At 41.6% G+C, this 26,475-nt stretch overlaps 1 protein-coding gene across 5 annotated transcripts in view; it reads right to left on the bottom strand.

Moving 5' to 3' along the window:
• The window catches only part of mbtps1 (membrane-bound transcription factor peptidase, site 1), a 160,434-nt gene that overhangs the window by 50,334 nt on the left and 83,625 nt on the right, over positions 1–26,475 (bottom strand). For all 5 annotated transcript variants that reach the window (XM_041191447.1, XM_041191449.1, XM_041191448.1 and 2 more), the window contains exons 7-11: positions 21,233–21,349; positions 19,013–19,080; positions 16,532–16,634; positions 11,154–11,305; positions 8,070–8,231 (exon numbers count right to left, since the gene is read on the bottom strand). In XM_041191447.1, coding sequence (XP_041047381.1) covers positions 8,070–8,231; positions 11,154–11,305; positions 16,532–16,634; positions 19,013–19,080; positions 21,233–21,349 — 602 coding nt within the window. The remainder of the gene's footprint in view (positions 1–8,069; positions 8,232–11,153; positions 11,306–16,531; positions 16,635–19,012; positions 19,081–21,232; positions 21,350–26,475) is intronic.

Raw genomic sequence — 26,475 nt, 5'->3', positions numbered from 1 at the left:
TATTCATTCATTCATGGGATATGGGCCAGCATTTTCCCCCACTTCCCTAATTGCCCTTGAGGAGGTGGTGATGATGAGCTGCTTTCTTGAACCACTGCAGTCCATGTGGTGTGGGTACATCCACAGTGCTGTTAAGGTGGGAGTTCCAGGATTTTAACCCAGTGATAGTGAAGGAACAGCAATACATTTCTAAGTCAGGATGGTGAGTGGCTTGGAGGGGAACTTCCAGATGGTGCTTTTCCCATGTGTCTGCTTCCCTTGGCTTTCTGGATTGTAGTCATGGGTTTGGAAAGTGTTGTCTAAAGAGCCCTGGTGTGTTCCTGCAGTGCTGCTTCTTCTTAGGCAGTCCTTCGGGGTCGAGGATGACTTGCTTCCACACTAAAATCGAGTTCTCAGGTGACTGAAGAGTCCAATGCACGATCTACAGTCTCTGTCACAGGTGGGGCAGATGGTGATAGGGGGAACTGGTGGGTGGAGTGCCCAGGTTGCCACGCGCTCCTTTCACTGTCAAAGCTTGGCTTCAGCTAGCCCTTGGCGATGAATTCTAGGGGCTCAGCTCCTTCGTGGATGCTTTCCCTGCACTTTGGGGGATCTTGGGCCAGATGTCAGTAGGGATGTTGCACTTTTGCCAAGGAGGATTTGAGAATGTCCTTGAAACATTTTCTCAGCCCTCCTGGGGATTGCTTGTCATATCGAAGCTTCAAATAGAGCGCTTATTTCAGGAATCTCATGTCAGGCATGCGAATGATGTGGCCCGTGCAGCAGAGCTGATCGAGTGTGATCAATGCTAAGGATGTTGGCCTGAGTGCGAACACTGTTGTTCATGTGCCTATCCTGTCGATGGGCTTACAGGATCTTGCGGAAGCTGAGCTGGTGGTACTTCTCCAGGGTTTCCTATACATAGTCCACGTCTCTGAGCCACATAGGAGGCTGGGTATCACTACTGCTCTGTAGACCATGAGTTTGGTGCCGGCTTTCAGCTCCTGGTCTTCAAACACTCACTCGTGGGGCGAGAGGCTGTGCTGGCACTCTGAAGGGGGTGTTGAACCTCATTGTCAATGTCTGCCCTTGTTGGCGGCGGGCTTCCAAGGAATGGAAAGAGGTCTATGCTGTCCAGGGCCCGTTGTGGATTTTGCTAATCTGGGGGTGGGTGGTGGGGGGAAGGGGGGGGGGGTGCGCGGCGGCAGTGCAGCATAGAGGGGGCAGGTTGGTGCAGGACCTTTGTCTTATGGATCTTTAGTATAAGGCCCATTGCTCTCATACACCTTGGTGAAAGTGTTGATGGTGGTTTGGAGCTCAGCCACCAAATGTGTGCAGGCACAAGCATCGGCTGCATACTGTAGTTATATGTCAGAGGGCAGGACAACCTTGGATCTGGCCTGCAGGCGACAGAGGTTGAACAGGTTCCTGCTTGTTCTGCAGTTTAACTCCACTCCAGATGGGAGCTTGTGAGGACGGAGGCGGAGGTTGGTGCTGAGATGGAGCATTGTGGTAAGGAAAATCGAGAAGAGCTTTGGTGCGATGACACAGACTTGCTTGACCCTGGTCCGATTGTGGATTGGGTCTATGGTGGATTCGTTGGTCAGGATCACGGCTTGCATGTCATCATGGAGCAGATGGAGAATGGTGACAAACTTTTGGGTGCAGCCGAAACAAAGAAGGATGCCCCACAATCCTTCACGGTTAACATTGTTGAAGGCCTTTGTGAGATCAAAAGCAGCCATGTACAAAGATTGGTGCTGTTTCCTGTATTTCTCTTGCAGTTGCCCCCCAGTGAAGGTGATATCTGTTGTGTTCCTGAGGAGGTGGCTTACACGTTTTCACTCTGGGAAGAGCTCTTCAGCCACGGGGAAGCAATGATTGAGGAGGATTCTTGTGATGACCTTCCCTGTGGCTGACAGCAGTGAGATTCCTTAATAGTTACCGCAGTCGGACTTGTTGCCTTTCTTGAGGATGGTCATGATTACGGCCTGCGGTGCATCTTGTGGATGGTACACACTGCTGCCATTGTGCATCGGTGATGAAGGGAGTGAACGTTTGTGGATATGGGGTGCCAATCAAGCAGGCTACTTTGTTCTGGATGATGTCAAGCTTCGAGTGTTGTTGGAGCTGTACTCATCCAGGCAAGTGGAGAGTATTCCATCATGCTTCTGACTTTTGCCTTAAAGATGGAAGACAGGGTTTGGGGGATCAGGAGGTGAGTTACGAGCCGCAGGATTGCTAGCCTCTGACCTGGTCTTGTAGCAACAGTATTTATATGGCTAGTCCAGTTCAGTTTCTGGTCAATGGTAACCCCCTGGATGTTGATAGTGGAAGATTCGGTGATGGTAATGTCATTGAATATCAAAGGGCAATGGTTAAACCCGCTTTTGCTGGAGATGGCACTTGTGTGGTGTGAATGTTACTTGTCACTTGTCAGCCCAAGCATGGATATTGTCCAGGTCATGTTGCATTTGAACATGCTTCAGTATCTGAGGAACAGCAAATGGTGCTGAACATTGTGCAATCATCAGCGAACATCCCCACTTCTGACCTTATGATGGAAGGAAGGCCATTGATGAAACAGTTGAAGATGGTTGGGCCCAGGGCACCACACTGAGGAACTCCTGTAGTGATGTCCTGGAGCAGAGATGACTGACCTCCAACAACCGTAACCATCTTCCTTTGTGCTAGGTATGACTCCAACCAGTGGAGAGTTTTCCCCCTGATTCCCATTGACTGCAGTTTTGCTAGGGCTCCTTGATGCCACTCTCAGTCAAATGCGGCCTTGATGTCAAGAGCAGTCACTCTGACCTCGGGAGTTCAGCTCTTATGTCCATGTTTGAACCAAGGCTGAAATGAAGTCAGGTGCCGAGTGGCCCTGGAGGAACACAAACTGGGCATCAGTGAGCAGGTTATTGCTAAGCAAGTGCTGCTTGATAGCACTGTTGAAGACTCCTTCCATTACTTTACTGATAGTCGAGAGTAGGCTGATGGGGTGGTAATTGACCGGGTTGGATTTGTCCTGCTTTTTTGTGTACAGAACATACCTGGGCAATTTTCCACATAGTCGGGTAGATGCCAGTGTTGTATGTGTACTGGAACAGATGGGCCAGGGGCATGGCAAGTTCTGGAGCAGAGGTCTTCAGTACTGTTGCCAGGATATTGCCAGAGCCCACACACTAGAACCAGGGGAAATAGATTCAAGATAAGTGGCAGAAGGTGTAGGGGGGACATAAGGAAGAACTTTTTTATGCAGAGGTTAGTGGGTGTCTGGAATTCGCTGCCCAAGTTGGTGGTAGAGGCAGAAACTTTAAACTCTCTAAAAAGTACCTGGATCTGCACCTAAAGTGCTGTAAGCTGCAGGGCTATGGGCTGGGTGCAGGAAGGTGGGATTAGAAAGGGCACCTTGGTGTCCTCAGGCTGGCAAGGACAAGAAGGGCTGAATGGCCTCCTGCTGTGCTGTAACTTTTCTATGGTTCTATAGCCTTTGCACTATCCAGTGTCTTCAGGCGTTTCTTGATATTAAGTGGAGTGAATCAAATTGGCTGAAAGCTGACATCTGTAATGCTGGGGGCCTCCAGAGGAGGTCAAGATGGATCATCTGCTCAGCATTTCTGGCTGAAGATTGTAGTAGCAAATTCTTCAGCCTTAACTTTTGCACTGATGTGCTGGGCTCACCCATCATTGAGGATGGGAATATTTGTGGAGCCTCCTCCTCCTCCAGCGAGTTGTTTAATTATCCACTACCATTCACGACTGGATGTGGCAGGATTGCAGAGCTTAGATCCGATCCATTGGTTGTGGGATCTCTTAAATCTGTCTATCACTTTCTGCTTATGCTGTTTGGCCCGCAAGCAGTCCTATGTTATAGCTTCACCAGGTTGACGCCTCATTTTTAGGTACGCCTGGTGCTGCTCCCAGCATGCCCTCCTGCACTCTTCATTAATTTCCTGGCTTGAAGGTAATGGTAGTGTGGGGGATATGTTGGACCATGAGGTTACAGATTGTGGTCAAGAACCTGCCCCTGATTGCCCAGTCTTGAGATGCTATACCTGTTTGAAATCTATCCCATTTAGCACAGTGGTAGTGCCACACAAAACAATGGAGAGTATCCTCAATGTAAAGACGAGACTTTGTCTCCACAAGGACTATGCAGTGAACACTCCTACCAACACTGTCATGGACAGGTGTATCTGTAGCAGGCAGGTTGGTGAGGATGAGGTCAAGTATGTTTTTCCCTCAACACCTGCTTCAGACCCAGCCTAGCAACTACGTCCTTTGGGACTCGGCCAGCTTGGTGCTACCATGCCATTCTTGGTGATGGACACTGAAGTTCCCCACCCAGAGTACATTTGGCGCCCTTGCCACCCTCTGTACTTCCTCCAAGTGGTGTTCAAAATGGAGGAGTACTGACTCATCAGCTAAGGGGGAAGAGTACTTGGTATTCAGCAGGAGGTTTCCTTGCCCATGTTTGACCTAATGCCATGAGACATCATGGGGCCTGGACTTGAAATTGAGGGCTCCCAGAGCAACTCACTCCTGACTGTTCATCACTGTGCTGCCACCTCTGCTGGATCTGTCCTGCTGGTGGGACAGGACATACCCAGGGATGGTGATTGTGGTGTCTGGGACATTATCTGTAATGTCTGATATTATCGCCAACCCCCCGCCCCCTCCTGTTCCCCTTCCTCTCCCCCGCCCCATCCCTCCCCTCCCACTTGGAGGAAGCATGTTGCTCGACTAGTCTGTGAGACAGCTCTCCCAATTTTGGCACAAGCCAGATGTTAGTAAGGACGACTTTGGAGGGTTGACAGGGCTGAGTTTGTTGGGGGACTTGTCTGGTTTCATTCCTTTTTGTTGACTTTTTAGCGACTTGTTACAACTGAGTGGCCATTTCAGAAGGCACTTAAGAATCAACCACATTACTGTGAATGCGGAGTCACATGTAGGCCATATCAGTTAAGGATGGCAGATTTCCTTCCTTAAAGTACATTAGTGAATCAGACCTTTAACTTTTAGACTTTTAATTGCAGATTTTTATTGAATTCAAATCAACCATCTGCAGTGGTGAGATTAGGCCCCAGGTCCCCAGAGCATTACCCTGGTCCTGGATCTCTGGTCTGCTGACAATACCACTACACCACCGCCTTCCCCAGGCTGATCAAGGTATTGGAGTACCATAAGTGTTGTACAAGAGTTTTGGAAGGCATTCGGCAAAGTGCCAAAAAGGAGACTGATTTAAGAAGGAAGCCCATGGAATTCAGGGAAAGTGGTGGTACAGATACAAAATTGGCTCAGTAACAAGAAGCAGAAGGTATGATGGATGAATGTTTCACAGACTGGAATGGGGTTTGCAGTGGTATTCCCTACAGATTAATAGTAACTCCATCACGTTTTGTCCCCAATTTTTGTAGATAGCTTAGTGTGGGGAGCAAAATTCTAAAGTTTGCAGCTGATTTGAAATTTGGCACAGTGGTAGACAGTGATAAGAACTGTTCATAGGCATCAAGATTGCACAGACAGGATGGTGAAACAGGCAGACACAACATCTGATGGAGTTTATGCAAAGGAGTGTGAAGTGATATATTTTGAGAGGAGTAAATGGAAAAATATAATGAATGTCATGATTTTGAAAAATGTAGATGAGGAGAGGGACCTTGGTGTCTATTTACACCAATTCTTAAAAAGGTGGCAGGGCAAGTTAATAAGGTGGTTAAAAAATCGTTATGAGTTACTTGGGTTTATAAATAGAGAAATGGAGCATAAAAGCAAAAAATCAAGCTGGAACTTCATAAATCACTGGTAAGATATCAGCTGGAGTATTGTGGACGATTCTGGGTCTCATATTTCAGGAAAGATTAAAGATCTTAGAGGGGGTATCAAGAGGTGTATTAGGGTGTTAATCAGGAATAAGGGACTTCTGTTGGGGCACTGAAGTTGTAAAAATTAGGACTAATGTTAAAAGGTGACCTAATGGAGGTTTTCAAGATGAGAAAACAGGTTATTCCCTCTGATAAGTGGGTCACTAACTATAGGTCAGATTAAAAATTATTGGCACAGGATCTAAAGGGATATGAGGAGAATTTTTTCACTCAGTTGTTGGAATTTTGAATATTCTACCTGAAAAGGTGGGGGAAGCCAATTGCATATTAGTTTTAAAAGAAAATTGGGCAGATATTCGAGGATGAAGAACAGGATATGGAAAAAAGATGGGGATGTGGGACTAAGCACAACTGCTTTTTCAAGGGATCAGTAGAGATAAAACAGACTGAATGGCCGAAGTCGACACTGTAATTTCTATGATTTGTTATGTTCAACATCCCAAATTATGATGTATCAGAAAAAGTTACTTAAAATTATGTATTTTGAAAGGAAATTAATTTTAAAAATTGCACAGTTTCCATAAAGCTAGGCTCTCCAAAGATTTCACATTTGTTCAATTATCTGCTCTCTATCTGCCTGTCCAGAAGACTTTTTGTGAACCTGATTGCAGGCGTAAAATAATCGCTCATTCTCCCTTAAGTGTCAAGAAACTCTGGATTCTGGATGTCTTCAATGCAGGATGCCAGCTAACTTCCAAGTCTCCTATGTTACAAATGCATTCAAAAATTACTTCTTTACTAAACTACATTGATAATATGGGCACAATTGGTCAATTAATTTGTGCACAATTAATATTATGCATGCTCAACAATCTCATGGTTTGTAAGCTTATTTGATGAGTTGAGCCAAATAGATAAGGCCAATTTGAGGTTCAATCCCCAAACTGAGCAGTTCTTGGTCAGGGGAGTGGTAATGATGCTATCTTGCTCTGCCTCAGGATCCAGTTTGCTATGATAAACTTATCCCTCCCCCTGCCCCCACCAGTAATGAAATTACCTGCTGGCATTTTCAGCATTTGCATGAACAGCCACCATATCGGCAGGGGTGGTGCGGGTGCAGAGATACTGCAGGGCAATGAGCACCTTTGCAGCAGGACAAAACACACTCAAAAGAGGCTGAGAAATACTTTCAAAACAGGAAGTCAGATTCAAACCATCAAATTTTATTTCACATACTTCATGAAAAGTCACTCTGTACTGCTGTTTTAAAATGCATTGCTTCAAACAGGCAACAAAGAAGAGCTTCACTAAAATCTGAGAAAAGTAGTGTGACTGCTCACACAAAGTTCCATGTTATCTCAATTACCTACTACAGTTACTAAAAAATGATAGCAAGCAGATTAAACACTGAAACCAAGATTAAGATTCACTTTCTCCACCGCGGGGAACAACACAGACACTGATTCGAACCTGGAATTTTCTGGCCTGTCGTCCAGCAGTCAAGAAAATTGAAGCTTTAATTACAAGCCCATTGAAGTAAGCCATGTTGTTGCATTTAGTGCACACAAGGAAGACACTGAATTTAATTTTCATTTTAACAAACAGCCTTCGAAACCTCTATTTATACATGACATGAAAAATTAAATTGCTCTTCAATACAGAACACACTGTGAAAGGACAAGGGATTGGGAAAGAAAGATCTTCTTATGAACAGGACATATGTAGCAAAAGTTGGAAGCCAGCAAGCAAAATATTATTGTTAAACCTAGAGACAACAAAGGCATGAATAAGGATTTCAGTACAGGGTCAGAGGAAGACAATAATCAGAGATGGACGTCAGCAGTCATGACTATGGATTCAAGTTTTAAAGTTCAGCTCTGGGTGAATGTCAATGATGGAGTGGTATGGTTTGGCCTAATGCAGTGACTGTGAAACTGGAAGGCATCGGGCAAGAGTGCAGAGTTGTAGTGGAGATTGAAGAAAGTATTATGACTTAACCAAGCCTTAATGTCAGACAAGCAGTCTGACAGCACAAAGGCAGTCAAGAGCTTAGAGGAAAGGCAGAGCTAGGCAACAACTGTATCCATGAGATGCAAATCAGTTTCAGCCATTCTAGTCAAATTAGCCCACAACACTCAAGAAATGGTCAATGTATTCAAGGTAGGGCCTACTGGACTCAAAACCAAGAATCACTGCCTGCAACACAAAATGAGGAAACAGGAAGGAACAAATAGGTACATTACCCAAATTCACTTCAGTACTCACCTGGCTTGAGGCTTATAGATTTTGAGAATTTGGTACGCTTTCAGCAGATCCAGTTTGCCATGACCTTGTTCGAACATGTTGACCCCAGGCAATCTGCGTGCAGAAGCTATCAATGCTTGTTTCATACTGGCTGGATTCACCATCTCACGGTGTTGCACAGTGCTGACAAAAGAACAAAAAGAAAGTTTTCATCAAAGGAAACTCACAGGGGAATTCAGCTGATTAAATAGGTAGGAATTTTGCACAAATTGCAAAAAAACTTATCTTTTGAAGTTGGAATGGCTCAGCTAAGATAACCATATTCCTCAATACCAAATCAAGTTCCATCTCACATGCTTTTTCACTTAAAAATAACTTGTAAATATTTTATCAAAGAGATCAAAAACATCACAATTTGAAAGTCTTCAAAACTTAAGTGAATTTGAACAAGGTGAAGCAACCAACTATTCAAGGTCAGCTAACCTTACAAAATGTCATTAATCTTAATGCACACTCCTGAAGTCCAGTGAGTAAAAATGGGATAGTTAAAGATTTCTCTCATGGTTTTCCTAAAAGATACTAGGTCAGAGTTCATGGTGTACAGCAGGCTGTACTAATAAGATGCTATTTTGTTACTTGTCGGGGTTATCACTCAATAGGAACAAAGAGCATCATAGACCAATAAGATCTTAGGAGACACAAGCAAACACTTCTGGGAATAATACATTAATTACACAGGTTCACTTAATTTATGAATTATCTATAACCATTTTCTTGAATCCACATCTCCCCCCAGTTACATTACTCAGCGAGGAAAATAAATCCAATTTCATTGGAAGGTTCTTGAGCTCTTGAACCAACTTTTGAGCCAACACCAATTAAAAACATCTGTCATTTAGTTAACAAACAGTAGCAACTTGAACCCAAATCCGGTATCCGTTTCTCATATCTCTAATAACTCATTCGTTTAACTTCAGGCTGTAAAGGTATTTCCAAAAGTACAGCAAACATTGGCACATACTAATGTTTGACCAATCTACAATGTGGCTTACTCAAATATCTACCTATAATGCAAGACTTAAAGCTAATTATAAAAGGTAAAATCTTGGAAATTATTTAGTAAATAACTAAACAGCACCATAAGTGGAAAATGGGATTAGCGTAGTCAGATCTTTGTTGACCGGCACAGACATGATGAGCCGAATGGCCTCCATTTGTGCTATAAATGTCAATGAGTCTATAAGAGACAGTGCATGGGTGTTCCAGCTTATTATGCTACAGTGAGACAGATTGTGGATTTATTTTCCTCACACAGAGCTCCTGAACAATCATGTTAAAGGAAGAAACTAAGCAAAGGTACCAAATGCTTCTCCACATAATCAGAAAATAAATAGATTTTTAAGGTTTAGAAGTAATCACAGACACTGAATAAAAAGTGGCATTGCGGAGGCACAGAGCAGGCAATCTGAATACCGTCCCTCAGATGAGATCCCAGTGATCACAGAAGGAGAGGCAGCGATAAAAATAAATTAAACTTGAGACATAAAAGTGAAAGGAACTATACTGTAAGTGGCTAATATCATTTTGTAGCAAAGGTTAGGGAATCTAGGTGAATTAAAGTAACAAGCGGGGGAGGGAAAGAGATGGGGAAATAATGCAGAAGGATGAATAGAAAAGACGAAGAGGAGGAGAGGGCACAATAAATAGAATAGCTATAACCACGTAATCTCAAACAAAACTGAAGAATAAATAATTGAAGCCTAACCAATTATAATGCACCATTTGCCCAAAGTGTGTTGGTGCTGTTGGGACTGGCAATGGCTCTGAAGCAGTTACTGTATGTGAAAGATTTTTTCTTCAATCAAAGAACAGATTAAGCAAAACCAGGCTTGTCCTTATTTGGTTTACTGTTTCCTCATTTTGAGATTTTCAGGAGCAGGCCCTGCCCCCAAATCCATAAAGTTACTTAAAAAAGCAACGCCCTTAGGAAAACACAGCATTCCCCAGATGTTACAAAAGCCACTGTACCTCAAGCTAATTTACAGTAGGTGAATACTATTTAAATATTTGCAGACATTGGGCCATATTTGCCCAAAATAGAGAAACATCCTGCATGTAATTTGATAAGCAAGTTATAGGAGTGAAATCACACATGGGATATTTTCCACCCCACAATTACGCAACAGCATCAATGTAATCCCTCCATCAACATCAAAAACTTCAGTGGTGGAGGAAACGGACATGCGTATCATCACTGATGTGCTGCTGGGCTACAATGATTCTGGGATTACATACAAAAAGAAAGACCTGCATTTATATAGCGGTTTCATTTGCTGTCAATGCCACGCATGCTCAGTTGCATGCACAGCTGCCAGCTTTATAGGGGGCAATATACAGCAGGGTGCATGAGCGGCCATCACTGGCCCTGGAATTGCAAATATTATGGCACCGGTAGCACGAAGTGAACACTTTTAACAATATCCTCCATCCACAGCTCACCCCCAAACCTCAGACAGGGCTGGAAGGAGCAAGTGGCAAATGGGGCCCACTCCATCTAACTACCCTTACCCCAGCCCCCAATTTCAGTCCAGCCATTTAATTAACTCAGAGTGATGGTCCACCTGGTTATGTTTTATTATAAATCATTTTGGGGATACATGAGCAATGAAATAAGATTCATTATTAAAAGTTTGAAGACTGCCTAAAAGAAGCTGTCACCGTTTACGAGGGTGGATTTGTGTTTCCTGCAAATAATGTCATTGGATTCTGCGCACCTTGCGTTGGCAGGAGTTAATGTTGTATAGCACCTTTCACAACCACAAGATGTTGCAAAATGCTTTACTGCAATGAAGTAGTTTTGAGTGTAGTCACTGCTGTAATGTAAGAAACAGCATGCATCGTTGTAATCGGTTCGTCAGGTACATTGTACTTTTAGATTATGTTGTGGCACGAAGTTTCAAGTGCTAATGGAATTAGATGCAGGCTGCTGCTATTTTGAACTCCAAGGTTGCACGAAGACCCATATAGTTGTATAACCAATAATCCAGATGCACTTTTACTGCATAATATGCAATAACTTTCACTTGCTCTCTGTGATTTACTTGCCTTGCAAGCAGAGTGACAGCACCCGCCACTACTGGTGATGCCACGCTAGTTCCTGAAAGTGAGCGGCAACCACCCTGCATACCAGAACCTCGGACACCAGAGCCATACGTCACAATATCCGGTTTCATTCTTCCGTAACCGCCAGGAAGTTCCTATGAAAAAAGGTGAAAAGAAAAGCATTCAGCTGGCTGGAACCCAAGTTCTGAAGTTACAAACATGCCTAATATTGAATATACATGAACTTTAGCAACTGGTCAATGTTGCACAATGAGTGTCATAAGGTACAGGTGGTCATTTGGCATGAATTTCACTACATTACCAACCAATGTAACGATTACTTTTTAGCTTGCGTTTAGAAACCAAATAGAATAGCCAAGGGTCAGGGTGTTGAAACAAGCAAAAGGGGGGTAAATTTAGATGTAGTGGTCAGTTAACATTAAGCTAGCTTTGAAAAGCCTAGATTCTTCCTTTATATATAGATAGCAACATCATTTGTGTACTGAACTCGGATCAGTTGATTGTAAAATATGGATACAGTACAACAATCCAAAGCTCAAAATACTACACACACCTCTCTTTAGGGGGAAGTGGTGGCATAGTAGTATTATCACTAGACTAGTAATCCAGAGACCCAGGGTAATGCTCCTGGACCCGGGTTTGAATCCCGCCATGGCAGGTAGTGAGATTTGAATTAAAATCAGAATTAAAAGTCTGATGACGTCCATGAAACCATTGCCACTTGTCGTAAAAACCGATCTGATTCACTAATGTCCTTAAGGGAAAGAAATCTGCTGTCTTTACCTGGTCTGGCCTACATGTACCTCCAGACCCACAGCATTGTGGTTGACCCTTAAAAATGCCTTCTGAACAAGGGAAATTAGAGGTGGGTAATACATGCTAGCCTATCCACATCCCGTGAACGAATAAAAATTCCCAGCCAAAGAAAGAACCTGTACTGGTATATTGCACATCCTCATGACATTCAAAAGGAGTTTAATGCCAATGACTTGTTTTTGAAGTGTATTCATTGTTATCTTGGAAATGCAGCAGTCAAGATCTCACCAAAACAAAATGAGGTAAGTCACTGGTTGAATGGTTTTGATGGCATTAGTTACTGGAACACTGGGAAACCTTCACTGCTCCTCTTCGTATAGTACTATGGGATCTTTTTACATCATAAGAGACAGTAGACAGGGCCTTGATTTAACCTTATCCAATATTACACTAATCTCAGCCTAAATTATGTTTTCAAGCCCTGGAGTAAGACCTTAACCCTCGAGTTTCTGATTCGGGGGAGACTGCTACCACTGAGCCAAGCTGACACAACAGGAAAAAAGCTACAAACCTGAGCTTGGTTTTCTTCATGTTTTGCTTTAAATCAGTTCAAGAATTGAGTGCATCTTTAAGCAATCCTATCTTTCTTTTTATAATTTCTACAGTGTACCAGTACATCAACTTTCAAATTACTTAGCCCTTCAGATGCAAGACTAGTCATTCAACTCATTCTGTAATTTAACAGCTAAGGGAATGTTGGTTTCGAACACCATTATATTGAAGTTAAATTATCATACAAAATGAAGTAATATTTCTGGACAAATTAAACCCTTGGCTCTGTATTAAATTCTTAAATATTAAAACAATTATTCAAGATCCTAAGAGGAAAAAACTCTTGATCAAGGCCTAAAAGTGTTAAAGCCAGTTTAGTAACCTGGGACGCAGTACTTTTTTTTTATTCTTTCATGCAATGTGGGTGTCGCTGGCTAGGACAGCATTTATTGCTCAACCCTAACTGTCCTCAAGAAGATAGCGGTGAGCTGCCTTCTTGGACTGCTGCAGTCCTTGTGGTGTAGGTACACCCAAAGTGCTGTTAGGGAGGGAGTTCTGGGATTTTGACCCAGCGCCAGTGAAGGAACAGTGATATATTTCCAAGTCAGGGTAATGAGTGGCTTGGAGGGGTACTTCCAGGTGGTGGTGCTCACGTGTCAGCTGCCCTTGTCCTTCAAGGTGGTAGAGATCGCAGGTTTGGAAGGTGCTATCTAAGGAGCCTTGGTGAGTTCCTGCAGTGCATCATGTAGATGGTACACACTGCTGCCAGTGTGTGTCAGTAGTGGAGGGAATGGATGCTAAAGGTGGTGGATGGGGTGCCAATCAAGTGGGCTGCTTTGTCCTGGATGGTTTCAAGCTTCTTGAGTATTGTTGGAGCTGCACTCATCCAGGCAAGTGGAGTGTATTCTATCACACACCTGACTTATGCCTTGTCAATGGTGGACAGGCTTTGGGGGGTCAGGAAGTGAGTTACTTGCCACTGACCTGCTCTTGCTGCCACAGTATTCATACGGTTAGTCCAGTTCAGTTTCTAGTCAATGGTAACACCCAGGATGTTGATAGTGGGGGGATTCAGCGATGGTAATGCCACTGAATATCAAGGGGAGATGGTTAGATTTTCTCTTGTTGGAGATGGTCATTGTCTGGCACTTGTGTAGCGCAAATGTTACTTGCCACTTATTAGCCCAAGCCTGAATGCTTCCAGGTCTTGATGCATAAGTGCATGGACTACTTCAGTATCTAAGGAGACGTGAATGGTGGTGAACATTGTGCAATCATTTGTCCTCCAATGCATGCTGAGTTATTTAATCGTGAATGACAACAAACCGATGCATGTTACCGAGAATACCTGTGGGGAGGAGGTGGAGGGGTGGGGGGTGTTGGCCCTGAATTATTTCCCCTCAACAAAACGATTTAAGATCACACCAAGCTCCAGTGCAGATGCAGTTTATTATAATAACAAGTCACCCAACCTTGTGTGTTCTGACAGATGCTCTGCTTAAACTAAGTGATTGAACACAGCAGTCATTTCTTTTTTCAAACCCTGTACTTGAATTCAGGAATCGGATAATTACATAAAAGACCCAAAGGTATGACATTTCTGAACACCAGTACCATTGCCAAAAAACAAAAAGTATCTTATTAATTTATGCTTGTGCAACAGGAGAGCTTTAAGTAATTGTTCATTTTCAGAGGGCTGCAATTTAAAAAGGTGAAGACAAGCGCTCAATGATTAGATCAGTTAGTAAAGAAAAGAAAAGCAGAAAATTTTGGAAATACTCAACAGGTTTGGTGGTACATGTAGAAAGAAACAAAGTTAATGTTTCAAATCAATGACCATGCATCAGAGCTTTCAACTCCAATACTGAAAATATCCAGAAACCATGGCAGTACCAAAGGAATGAGTGTTAATGTTTAAACCATCATCTAGTTCTACACTTGGTTACAAGAAATTGTATCAAATTTAACACAAATGTGCTTTATGTCAGGGTTAGGTTAGGTAATGTGTGCAGTCTAGCCCACAGCATTCCATTGTTTCCTAATCCTGTAAGGAGGTACAATTCTCAGCAGCTGTGCAGATAAAATTTCATAAGTATAGGGTCCAATAAAGATCATTCACATCCAGTACAGCCTTTAAAAAAAATGCAAGAGATCAGTTACTTCAGATGGTACCACAGAAGTACTCAAGGTCATTACTATGGTATACACGAGAAGACAGAAACACATGAAGTTTTTTAATATTCGTTCACGGGATGTGGGCTTCACTGGCGGGACCAGCATTATTGCCCATCTTTAACTGCCCTTGAGAAGCTGCAGTCTATGTGGTGTAGGTATGCCCACAGGTGATTTTGGGGAAGGAATTCCAGGATTTTGGCCCAGTAATAGTGAAGGAACGGTGATATAGTTCCAAGTCAGCATCATGTATTGCTTGGAGGGAAACCTGCAGGTGGTGGTTTTACCATGTAACTGCTGCTCTTGTACTTTTAGGTGGTAGAGGTCACAGGTTGCCTTGAAGTCAAGGTCAGTGACTTTCACCTTAATTCTTGAGTTCAGCTCTTTTGTCCATGTTTGGCCCAAGGCTGTAATAAGGTCAGGAGCGGAATGGCCCTGGTAGAACCCAAACTGAGTGCCTGTGAGCAGGCTATTGTTGTGCAAATGCTGTTTAATAGTGCTGTACACAACACTTTCCATCACTTTGCTGATGATCAAGAATAAACTGATGGGGCGGTAATTGGCTGCTTTGGATTTGTCCTGCTTTTTGTGGACAGGACATACCTGGGCAATGTTCCACATTGCCGGTTAAATGCCAGTGTTGTAGCTGTACTGGAACTGCTTGGCTAGGGGCGTGGTTAGTTCTGGAGCTCAAGTACGTATCAGCATTCCAATGCACTACTACAGAAGCATGAATATGAGTCTCTTGCTTTATCAGGGGGCCATCAGTTAAGAGCCAGAACAAAAACAAAAATAGCTGAAAAAACTCAGCAGGTCTGACAGCATCTGCAGAGAGGGATATAGCCGATGTTTTGAGTCCATATGACCCTTCATCAGAACTTAGACATATAGAAATGAGATAAAATATAAACTGGAATATAAACTGGTAGAGGGGGGTGGGTGGGACAGGTAGAGCTCGATAGGGGGCCAGTGATAGGTGGAGGCCAAGAAGAGACTGCCAAAGATGTCATAGACAAAAGGACAAAGGGGTGTTAACTGTGGTGATATTATCTAAAGGATGTGCCAATGGGGACATAAGGGTAGAAAGCAGGATGCGCAAGTGACAGATAGCCCTAGTGGGGTTGGGGTGGGGGGAAGGGATTGAAAGAGGCTAAAAGGTGGAGATGAAACAATAGATCGAAATAAATTTAAAAATAGGAGGGAAAAGAAAAATATGTTCGTAAAAAAATAATAAATTATTGGAAAAAGGGGGGACAGAAAGGGGGTGGGGATAGAGGAGAGAGTTCATGATCTGAAATTGCTGAACTCAATATTAAGAGCCAGAATTCACCTGGAGAAATCATCTTGTGACAATTCTTCAATGCTGATTTTCTCCAAAAATGAAACCCAGCAGTGTAAAATCTAGAAAATGTATTATTCCTTGACGGACTGATCACCCACTGGACACCTATTGCACAGAATTCTGAACAATACAATTCAATAAAGTTATATATTTTGTTTGGGTATGATCTCTACCTTGCTGTAATAAACAAAGAATTGCTGCAGATCAACAATCCAAATCAATCCAAATGTTCATACACAATACCAAAGCTTCACACATTTGTCTTATCTGTGAAACTCTCCCCGGTATAGTCAGTAGGAATTCCATCTCTTGTATGCACAAGTCCAAGCGCTAAAAGACAACTGTTGTAGTTTGTATTAAACTATAGGGAGGCTCTACACTTTCTCTTCTGCTCTGCACTGTTAAATCACTCAGGTCGATTTTCATTGGAACCATTTTCAAAGTGTGCACTATATATACCTCACTGTCGTCCAGTGCAACAAGAGGATACAAAAAAATCAACAGCACCGTGTTACATGCAAGTGACTCTGCGACTTACCCAAGTGGTCATTCCTCTGGAAGAGAATCGTGCCATGTTGTCTTCAAAGTCAATTCCACCCACACCAATTACATCCATCTGGTCAGCAGGGTTATTGAGGGTGCTGGAAAAGGTCAAGGCAATACAATCATCTCAAACAAATAATACTACAATAAATTCTAACTACAACAAATTAGGATTATTTGCTAAGAAAGAGTTCAATTCCTTTAACTGTGTAATGGAAAATAGCTGGTGCATAACAGTTTAATGTCACAGCTTGTTATACAAAAGCTGATCCATGGTCAATCCTTAGGTACCTCTATGCTGGCTTGTGCAAAACCTATTGCACTGGCAAGCAACTGTGCATGGTTAACTGTAGTTAAGCAACACTAAACCACACTGAAGATATCCCTCAAACTCCAATAGTGGCCCTCTGCCAAGATGACACTAGCTGGTAATTGCATTAACAGTCAACAAGACATCAGGCATTACATTTTATGTGAGAAATTAACTTATGGTAACAGTCTCTGTCACTTGGGAAATTTTACAATGGACCTTCCCCTTGAACAATAAGCAGTGAGAAAATTCTGTGCGTGGGATATAAGTCAGTCATGTCAGACTCCCATTTGTGCCAAAGAAAACATGACAAAAAGCACGTTGAGATGTACTCATGTCTATAAGTCCTGGATGACCCAATCCTTTCTTCAGCTCAACATCTAACACAATTCAACATCCAACAGAAGCTTAGCGCCTCATGCACTGATTCAGTCTCCCTCCCCAGCTGTTCACACAGCTAAACACACAGTGGCAGCAGTGTGTACCATCTACAAGGTGCACTGCAGTAACTCACCAAGGGTCTTTCAACTTCTAAATCCGCTACATCTACCATCCCAAAGGAAAACAGCAGATGCGTGGGAACGCCACTGCCTGCAAGCTCCCCTCAAAGTCTCACACCTTCCCAACTTAGAACAATATTGGCAGCTCCTTCACTGTTGCTTGGTCAAAATCCTGGAGCTCCCTTCCTAACAGTACTGTGGGTGTACCTAAACTACATGGCCTGCAGCAGTTCAAGATGGCAGCTCACCAAACCTTCTCAAGGGTAATTAGGGGTGGGCAATAAATGCTGGCCTAGCCAGTAATGCTGACACCCCATGAAAGAATAGCTTTTTTTTAAAATTCCCTTTAATACAGTTGGTCTGAATCACTATTTTCTTGAGTTAACATAAAAGTCTTTGAGTTGCATCTCCTGATAATTTCAAGAAATGCTTTCAGCCAGGTAGAAGAAAGTCAGCGGAAACGTTTAAGGATGGAGTTAAAGAAAATGGAACCAAAATGGCTGAAACCACAGTCCCAAAATGTGGGAATTAATGGGATTGGAAACCTGAAGCTAAAAATTATATTTTTGTGTGACATTTCTGAATACAGAAAATCTTGCATCTCAGTTTTTAGAATGTTTCATATCAGCAAACATAACAATACAGTACAACAATGTTGGTCACTTCCCAGATTTGAAAGTTTCCATATCACAAATGGATCTTATTTTAAAAATGAATTCACAAAGGGATCCACAAACTGCACTTGTAGGTTAATAATTAAACAGAAGACTCCAGCAAGTCTAAAAGTATCCACATCCAAAGAAAGCAAGACAGAGTTTTGCTGACATTAAAAAGAATGTCCATTTAGACACGGAGTTTGAATATAACAGGATAACTCCTGCCTCAAGATCTACTGTTAAATGCAAGAGAGACTGTACATGCCCAAACTGGTTTTCACCATCTGCTTCCAGTCATTGTTCAGCTGCCTTATATTCTATGAATGTTGTGATGTTATATCTGATGATCTGTTCAACATCCTCATTCGTCATTCTGGCACTGTAATTTTCCAACCTCCTGGCTTCAATACCCCAAAAATCAGACATTAAAGAGGTACCAATGTCATAAAATGTTTAGCATTTTCTTTCCCTAGTCACAAAACACAATGAAACACATCACTGCATTTGCTGCAACAAGGATGTATAGCATTACTCAAGAGGGTGAGCTGAAGAGTTTTGTACAAAGTGCCATTTAATAAGTACAATTAATGTGTTGGAGTCATCCACTGCCTGAATTAGTGAGTACTGACCACACAGCCTGTGTACTTGTATTAATTGTGTCATATTTCAGGTATGGAACATTGCCAAAATTCACTTTTTCTCAGTTCTAACTTTCCTTGCTGTCTCTTTATCCATGGAATCTACAGACAATGTTAACAAAAGGTTCATTTCTTCTCGGTTCCAAACAGGAACAATTTTTTCCCCCAAAGAGCTACTGTTCCCATTCTGATTGAAGATTTGGCCACCAAATTTTATACAGCCCACTTAAAGAACAGTAGCCCTATACATTTTGCTTTTCAGTGCCCCAGCTGCCTAAATATTTTCAGTACTGTGTACTCGGGTGCATTACTTATTTTCTATTGACACCCATGCTTAAACAGGAACACCAAGGTCAAGAATACAAAACTCACCCATAGAGAGGGCCATCGTTACCAATTGCAGAGACCATGATCACTTTGTTAGCTGTCAGCTCCCAAACCTATAAAATCAAGGAGGGTTGTCAAATAAATTGTTTCAACAGCAAATTTGTCTCTAACCTCTAAAGGTGCCTTACAGTCATCTCATCACATTACCATTAGCATCAGATTTATTTCTTTACTCAAGAATAGAGACTTCTCTCCTCCAGAAAGGATGGGGCAAACATTCACAAAATGTAAAAATGCAAGTATTAAATGATAACATTTAATTTTCAAGCTAATTTGAAGTTTTCGAGTAACAAAAAATATATTGGGGAAGGTAAGAGGAAAGACAGAAGACCTTTTAAAAATCTAAAATTATTTGAGTTGTATAACATTATTATCGCACTAAACTTATTGCTGACATTTAGATATTCTGGCAACATTTCATTGCAGTGCCAGGGTGTGAGCTAAAAGCATAGTTGTTCTGAGGAGCCTTCTTGAGCCTGCCAGTGTTTGAAGGATTAATTGTTTAGTTTTGGAACATAGAACAGGATAAACCAGGATGGAAAGCGACTCTGCATATTATTCCAACTATGTTAAGAAAGGACACTGTGGCATTGTCTTTAAGTGCACAATCTGATCAGGCTACTGACGCAAATATCTTTGGAATAAAAATCAAGATTGGGACTCCATGCCAGATGCAAAGAACTAATTAACTATTTAAGAACTGAAGTGTTTAAAATACCCTGAAATACATTGAATATATGCAAAAACAGGACATCCAGCAGAACAAGTCAATGCTGTCGTTTATGCTGCACCCAAGCCCCCTCCCATCCAACTATCAGAATAACCCTGTATTCCCTTTGTCCTCAGATTCATCTATACTATTTGCCTCACCACTCCCTGTGGTAGGTAGTTTCACATTCTCAACACCGGGTAAAGAAGTTTTTTCTAAATTTTCCAATTGATTTCTTGATGACGATCTTATATTGACAAGGTCTTTTCCACTCATGAAACTCTTGTCAACTCTATCAAAGCTTTTCATAATTCTAAAATATCTCCATCAGGTGAGCCCTCAATCTTCTCTCTTAAACAGAAAAATAACCAAACCTATTCATCCTTGGTGATAACTTTAAACTCTGATATTATCTTGCAAATCCTCTGCAATGTCTCTATATCATTTTTGTAATATGATCAGGACTTTTGTACAAGCTTAGCATATCATCTCCACTTTCCAATTCTATCCCTCTAGAAGTAAACCAAAAACAAGTACTTGGGTTTATGATGTCCTTATTAACTTGTATTTTACTTTTAATGATTTGTGCATTTATATTCCCAGGTCCCTTAGTTTCTCTACCCTACTTGGATTCTTGTTTTCCAATATATGGCCTCCTTATTTTTCTTACCTAAATGTAATACCTCAGTTATCTATGTTCTATGCCCATTCTGCAAATTCATCTTCTTGTAATTTGCCACATTTAATCAGCTGACGGACTGGACTATTTGCATGCACTGAACTGCAGCACTGCCATCTGTCAAATAAATTTGTCATGGCACTAATTTAATTTCTAAATCAATAGCTCAGCAACAGAAACAAAGACATTTTTTTATTGGGTGAGATGCCCATGTCAGAGTCACACTTCTGCCTCCTTGCAGTGATGACACTGTACATTCAAGTTTTAAGATCAATTCACCTCGAGCTACAAATTTAATCATTAGCTCTATAAAATGGAATGGTTTTGAAGCCAAGTCAATCTACAAGCACTCTGAAAGGGGATACTCAAAAGCAAATGTCTTTACAGAGTACCTCTCAATTCTAAGCCTCAGTTTATACAAAATGATGATTTATACTATGACACTTCACCAAGGAGGCACAGAATTTAAGGTACACAGACAGTATCTGTAAGGAAAATGAGACTGTGCACTTGGCAAATACTAGATGAATGAAAGGCAGCTACCAACGGGCATCTGCTTCTGATGCAAAAAAAAGTTGTTGGCTCTACCCAAGCTAAGCACACCAAACCTCCACCAAACCAAAAATGTCAAGGACGTTTAGTAAAGTGGTGCATACAAGACAGTTTTTGTTACATAATTTCTACAGTACAAAACATAGGAGGATATCTGGCTTCAGCAAAGCAACCATTCCTTGATTAAATCAAAAATCTCATGCCCTCATTAAGAAACATGGCTACATATTGAATAGTCCTTTGTATCTGTCAATCAAAAACCTACCTTATCGACAAAAGGATGATCCATGAAGTCTGGTCCACCTATGCTGAGATTCAGAACATCTATTTTTTTCAAAATTGCATAATTAAAAGCATCCAGGAACCAAGAGGTGTAAGAGACCTGTTTAAAAAAATCAGAATTACTTATTTCCAAAACGTACATTAGGTCCACATCAAAAAACACTAAATGTCCACAGACTCAAAATGTTAACTCCATCTTCCTCTCCACAGATGCTGTCAGACCTGCTGAGTTTTTCCAGCAATTTTTGTTTTTGTTTCAGATTTCCAGCATCCGCAGTATTCTACTTTTAACTAAATATCCATTCCTTTATTTCACAAATCCCTTTCTCCATGTCTTCCACTTAACTGTTGCTAAGCAGTCTGTTAGGATACTTCTGTAGAGTCATCATTGCCACACTCTGATCAATCAAATGGCGCTTTACAGGCAGTTAATAAAAAGGCCTTCCAATAACACAAGCTACTTCAATAAGACTCTCAACCAACAGAGTAAAGCTAATGAGTGTCACATGCAGTTTCAGGCTGAGCTCTGAGTCTACTCTTCCAAATGGCAATCCAGTGCACCATTGTCATGAATACGTAGCACTTGCGATAGTGAAGTACTGAAGTTCAATGGCACACAGAGCTCTGGATTCTCACAAGAATTAAAGCACTCTGCCAAAGGCACTTTGGTTTTACAGGTAATTTAAAAAACAGGATAAAATGTGAAATGACAGATAAATTGAGAACACAATTTCCTGTGACAAATGAAATCAAGATAAATTCTAACAGGATAACAAAGGCTTAGCAATCATCCTTTTACTGCAACAATAAAAAAGGGGGTCTATAAATGAACACAGCTTTTTACCCTCAGTTAAACCAAGGGTTAGCCCACCAACACGTTTGATTAAAAAAACACTAAGTTTAGAAACTCTTATGATATGGCAGGTGGTATTTGTCAGGCTGACCAAATCCTTGGCCATGCTGTCACAACAATTTTGCAATTTGTATTTATTACAAGAAGGCTGGTGCACTGAAGTCAGAAGTAATGAGTCCACTACCACCTTTAGAGATTTTAAAGATTACATTAAAACATTTATTAGCAAAAGATGTAAAAACTTAAACATGCACAAGATTACAGTTACACATGTATAACAGTTCCCAAAATTTCTACTTAACCAAACTCCCATCTACATACCCCCTTTAAGGCAACAGTCCAAATAGATTCCAAATTTATAAAGTAATCCAGCAATATTACTACAAGCACCTACTGGACAATGGAATTCCAAAGGCTTCTAACACAACTTTGGTTACTGGAACAGTAAACTTCTGCAGGGTGGCTAGAAGCTTCCCCTCCACCCCTCCCAAGTCTGTTTCACACAGGCACCTTTCCAGATCTCTCACAGCTACACCTATCACATCCTTCCATCCTTCTTTACATATATATTTTCTCTTTTGATTTGTAAATCCCATGGTTTCCATTCGTCTTTAGAAGTTACTTTTCCCAGAATATAAAAGTCTTCATGTTCTCATTATAACCAGCAATTTTGGGAAAAATCAACGTAATCAGAATCACAGAATTGTTATGGTGTAGAAGGAGGCTATTCATCCCATCATGTCTGCACCAGCACTCTGAGCATTTTAAAACTTAGTGCCAATATCCTGCCTTTTCCCTGTAACCCTGCATATTGTTTCTATTTAGATAATCATCCCTCTTGAATGCCTCAGTTGAATCTGCCTCCACCACACTTCCAGGCAGTGCATTCCAAACCCCAACTACTCACTGTGTGAAAAAGTTTTTTCTCACCTCGCATTTGCTTCTTTTGCAAAACAGTTTAAAACTGTGCCCTCTGGTTTTAGATCCATTTACGGGTGGAACAGTTTCTCCCTATCTACTCTGTCCAGGTCCCTCATTATTTTGAAAACTTCTTTCAAGTCTCCTCTCAGCCTTCTCCTCTCCAAGGAAAACAGTTCCAACTTCTCCAATCTTTCCTCATAACCGAAGTTTCTCATCTCTGGAACCATTCTCGTTAACCTCTTCTGCACGCTCTCCAATGCATTCACATCCTTTCTATAGTGTGGCAACCAGAACTGTACACTATACTTCAGCTAAGGTCTAACCAGTGTCTTATGTAAGTTCATCATAACCTCCCTGCTCTTGTACTCTATGGCCCTATTAATGAAGCCTAGAATACTGTATGCTTTAGAAACGGCTCTCTTTACCTGTCCTGCCATCTTTAATGAATTATGTATACAGACACCTAGGTCTCTCTGCTCCTGCACACCCTTTAGAATAGCATCCTTTATTTTATACTCTCTCTCCATATTCATTGTACCAAAGTGTATCACCTCACACTTCTTCACACTGAACTTCATCTGTAATCTATCTGCCCACTCCATCAATGTCCTTTTGAAGTTCTACACTGTCCTCCTCACAGTTTACAATTCTCCCAAGTTTTGTGTCATCCACAAACTTTGAAATTGTCCCCTGCACACCAAGATCCAGATCATTTATATATATCAGGAAGAGCAAAGGTCTCATTACTGACCCCTGGGGAACTCCACTACAAACCTTCATCCAGCCCAAAAAATACCTATTAACCATTACTCTGTTTCCTATCCCTCAGCCAATTTTGTATCCACATTGCTACTGTCCCTTTTATTCCATGACCTATGACTTTCCTCACAAGTCTATAGTGTGGCACTATCAAACGCCTTATGTAAGTCCATATACACCACATCAATGGCCTTACCCTCATCAACCATCTTTGATACCTCTTCAAAAAACTCCAGCAAATTAGTTAGACACAATTTTCTTTAACAAATCAATCCACATTTTTCCACGTGACTATTAATTCTATCCTGAATAATTGTTTCTAGAAGTTTCCCCACCACCAAAGTTAAATTGGCTGGACTGTAATTGCAGGGCAGAACTTTACAACCTTTTTTGAACAAGGGCATAATGTTTGCAATTCTCCAGTCATCTGGCACCTCCACTGAATCCAGGGAGCATTGAAAGATTATTGCCAGTGCCTCTGCAATTTCCACTCTCACTTCCTTCAATATTCTTGGATGCATCTCATTCGGTCCGTTCGCCTTATCAACTTTAAGTACCGACAGCTTATCCAATACCTCCTCCTCATCAATTTTAAACCCTTCTAGTGATTGAGTTTCCTCCTCTGTCACCATGGCCTGGGCAGCATTTACCTTGTAGGTAAAGACAGATGCAAAGCATTCATTTAACACCTCATCCATGCCTCTTGCCTCTATGTGTAAATCCCCTTTATGGTCCCTAATCAGCCTCAATCCTTCTTTTACCATTCTTTTACTACTGATGTGCTTGTAGAATACTTAGGGATTTCTTTTTGTTAGCCGCCAGTCTTTTTTCATAATCCCTCTTTGCTTCTCATATTTGGCTTTACACATCCCTTCGGAACCTTCTGTATTCAGCTTGGTTCTCAATTGTATTTGCTACCTGACACCTGTCGTAAGCACACTTTTTTTTCTTTAACTTAATTACTATCTCCTTTGTCATCCAGGGAGCTCTGGATTGGTTTGTCCTACCCTTCCCTTTTGAGGGAACATACCCTGGCTGTGCCCAAACCATCTGCTCTTTGAAGGTAGCCTATTGTTCAACTGCTGTTTTTCCTGCCAACCTTTGGTTCCAGTCTATCTGGCCCAGCTTCGTTCTTGCCCCATTGAAGTCTGCTCTGTGCCAGTTAATTATTCTTACTCTGGATTGACCAATATCCTTTTCCACTGTAATCCTAAACCTTATGACACAATGATCACTGTCCCCTAAATGTTCCCCTACTGTCACTTGATCTACTTGGCCCACCTCATTCCCAAGAATCAGGTTTAGCAGTCCCTCCTTTCTTGTTGGGCTGGACACATACTGCTGTAGGAAATTTTCCTGAACACAATCTAGGAAAGCCCTTCACTGTCCCTTACACTACCACTATCCCAGTCTATATATGGGTAATTAAAGTCCCCCATTATAACTACTCTACGATGTTTACACCTATGTGTAATAACCCTGCCAACTGCAAATATTTTCCATGTCTCTTTGAAAATCAAACACTTCTCCACTTATCTAAAAATGCAAATTTCATTCACACCATCTCTGCTGAGACCTCACCCTAGTTTTACTCATCTCCATTTCAAACACCTGCTTCACACCTAGCTTCTTTGATAATTTAAACCTTGCAGTCTAATCATCTCCAGTTTAATTAGAGTAGCCACACACAGAACCATACACACACACATCCCTGCTTTAAAGTGTCCCACAGACATATTAGGAAAAATATGATAGCTCCTTGACAACTCAGTCTAATATCAGGTTGGTCAGAACCAAAGATGAATCCCAATTAGTTGCAATCTTTCATTTTGTTTAAAAAGTCACGACATCCGAGCATTTTACACAAGTCAGTTTATTACAGGCTGTTGTGCAACTACTGAACCAAGCAGAAGCAGATGGCAGATACAAATAAAAGCAATTTGGCTCCACAAAGTACTTCCTCACAGAAAGGGCTAGGCTCATAATTATTTGGATATTTTTGTACACATTTAGCAGTTCCTTACATCTGAACAACTATCACCTTATGAATAAAAGGATGACGCATGAAATGACCAGAAACTGAACTGGGCCAGTCATATAACTACTGTGATAAAAGCAAAATACTGCGGATGCTGGAAATCTGAAACAAAGACAGAACATGCTGGAAAAACTCAGCAGGTCTAGCAGCATCTGTGAGGAGAGAAACAGAGTTAACGTTTCAAGTCCGTATGACCCTTCTTCAGAGCCATGTAAATACTGTGGCTACAAAAGCAGGTCAGAGGCTATGAATCGTGCGATGAGTAACTCACCTCCTGACTCCCCAAAGCCTGTCCACCATCTACAAGGTACAAGTCAGGAGTGTGATGGAATACTCCCCACTTACCTGGATGACTGCAGTTTCCACAACACTCAAGAAGCTTGACACCATCTAGGACAAAGCATCCTGTTTGATTGGCACCACATCCACAAACATTCACTCCCTCCACCACTGACACACAGTAGCAGCAGTGTGTACTATCTAAAAGATGCACTGCAGGAATTCACTAAGGCTTCTTCGACAGCACCTTCCAAACCCATGGCCACTACCATCTAAAAAGACAAGGGCAGCAGATAGATAGGAATATCACCACCTGGAAGTTCCCCTCTAAGTGACTTACCGTCCTGACTTGGAAATATATTACTATTCATTCACT

The sequence above is a fragment of the Carcharodon carcharias genome, chromosome 7 (genome assembly GCF_017639515.1).
Source record: "Carcharodon carcharias isolate sCarCar2 chromosome 7, sCarCar2.pri, whole genome shotgun sequence".
Lineage (NCBI taxonomy): Eukaryota > Metazoa > Chordata > Chondrichthyes > Lamniformes > Lamnidae > Carcharodon > Carcharodon carcharias.
This window is presented reverse-complemented; position numbering and strand designations above follow the sequence as displayed.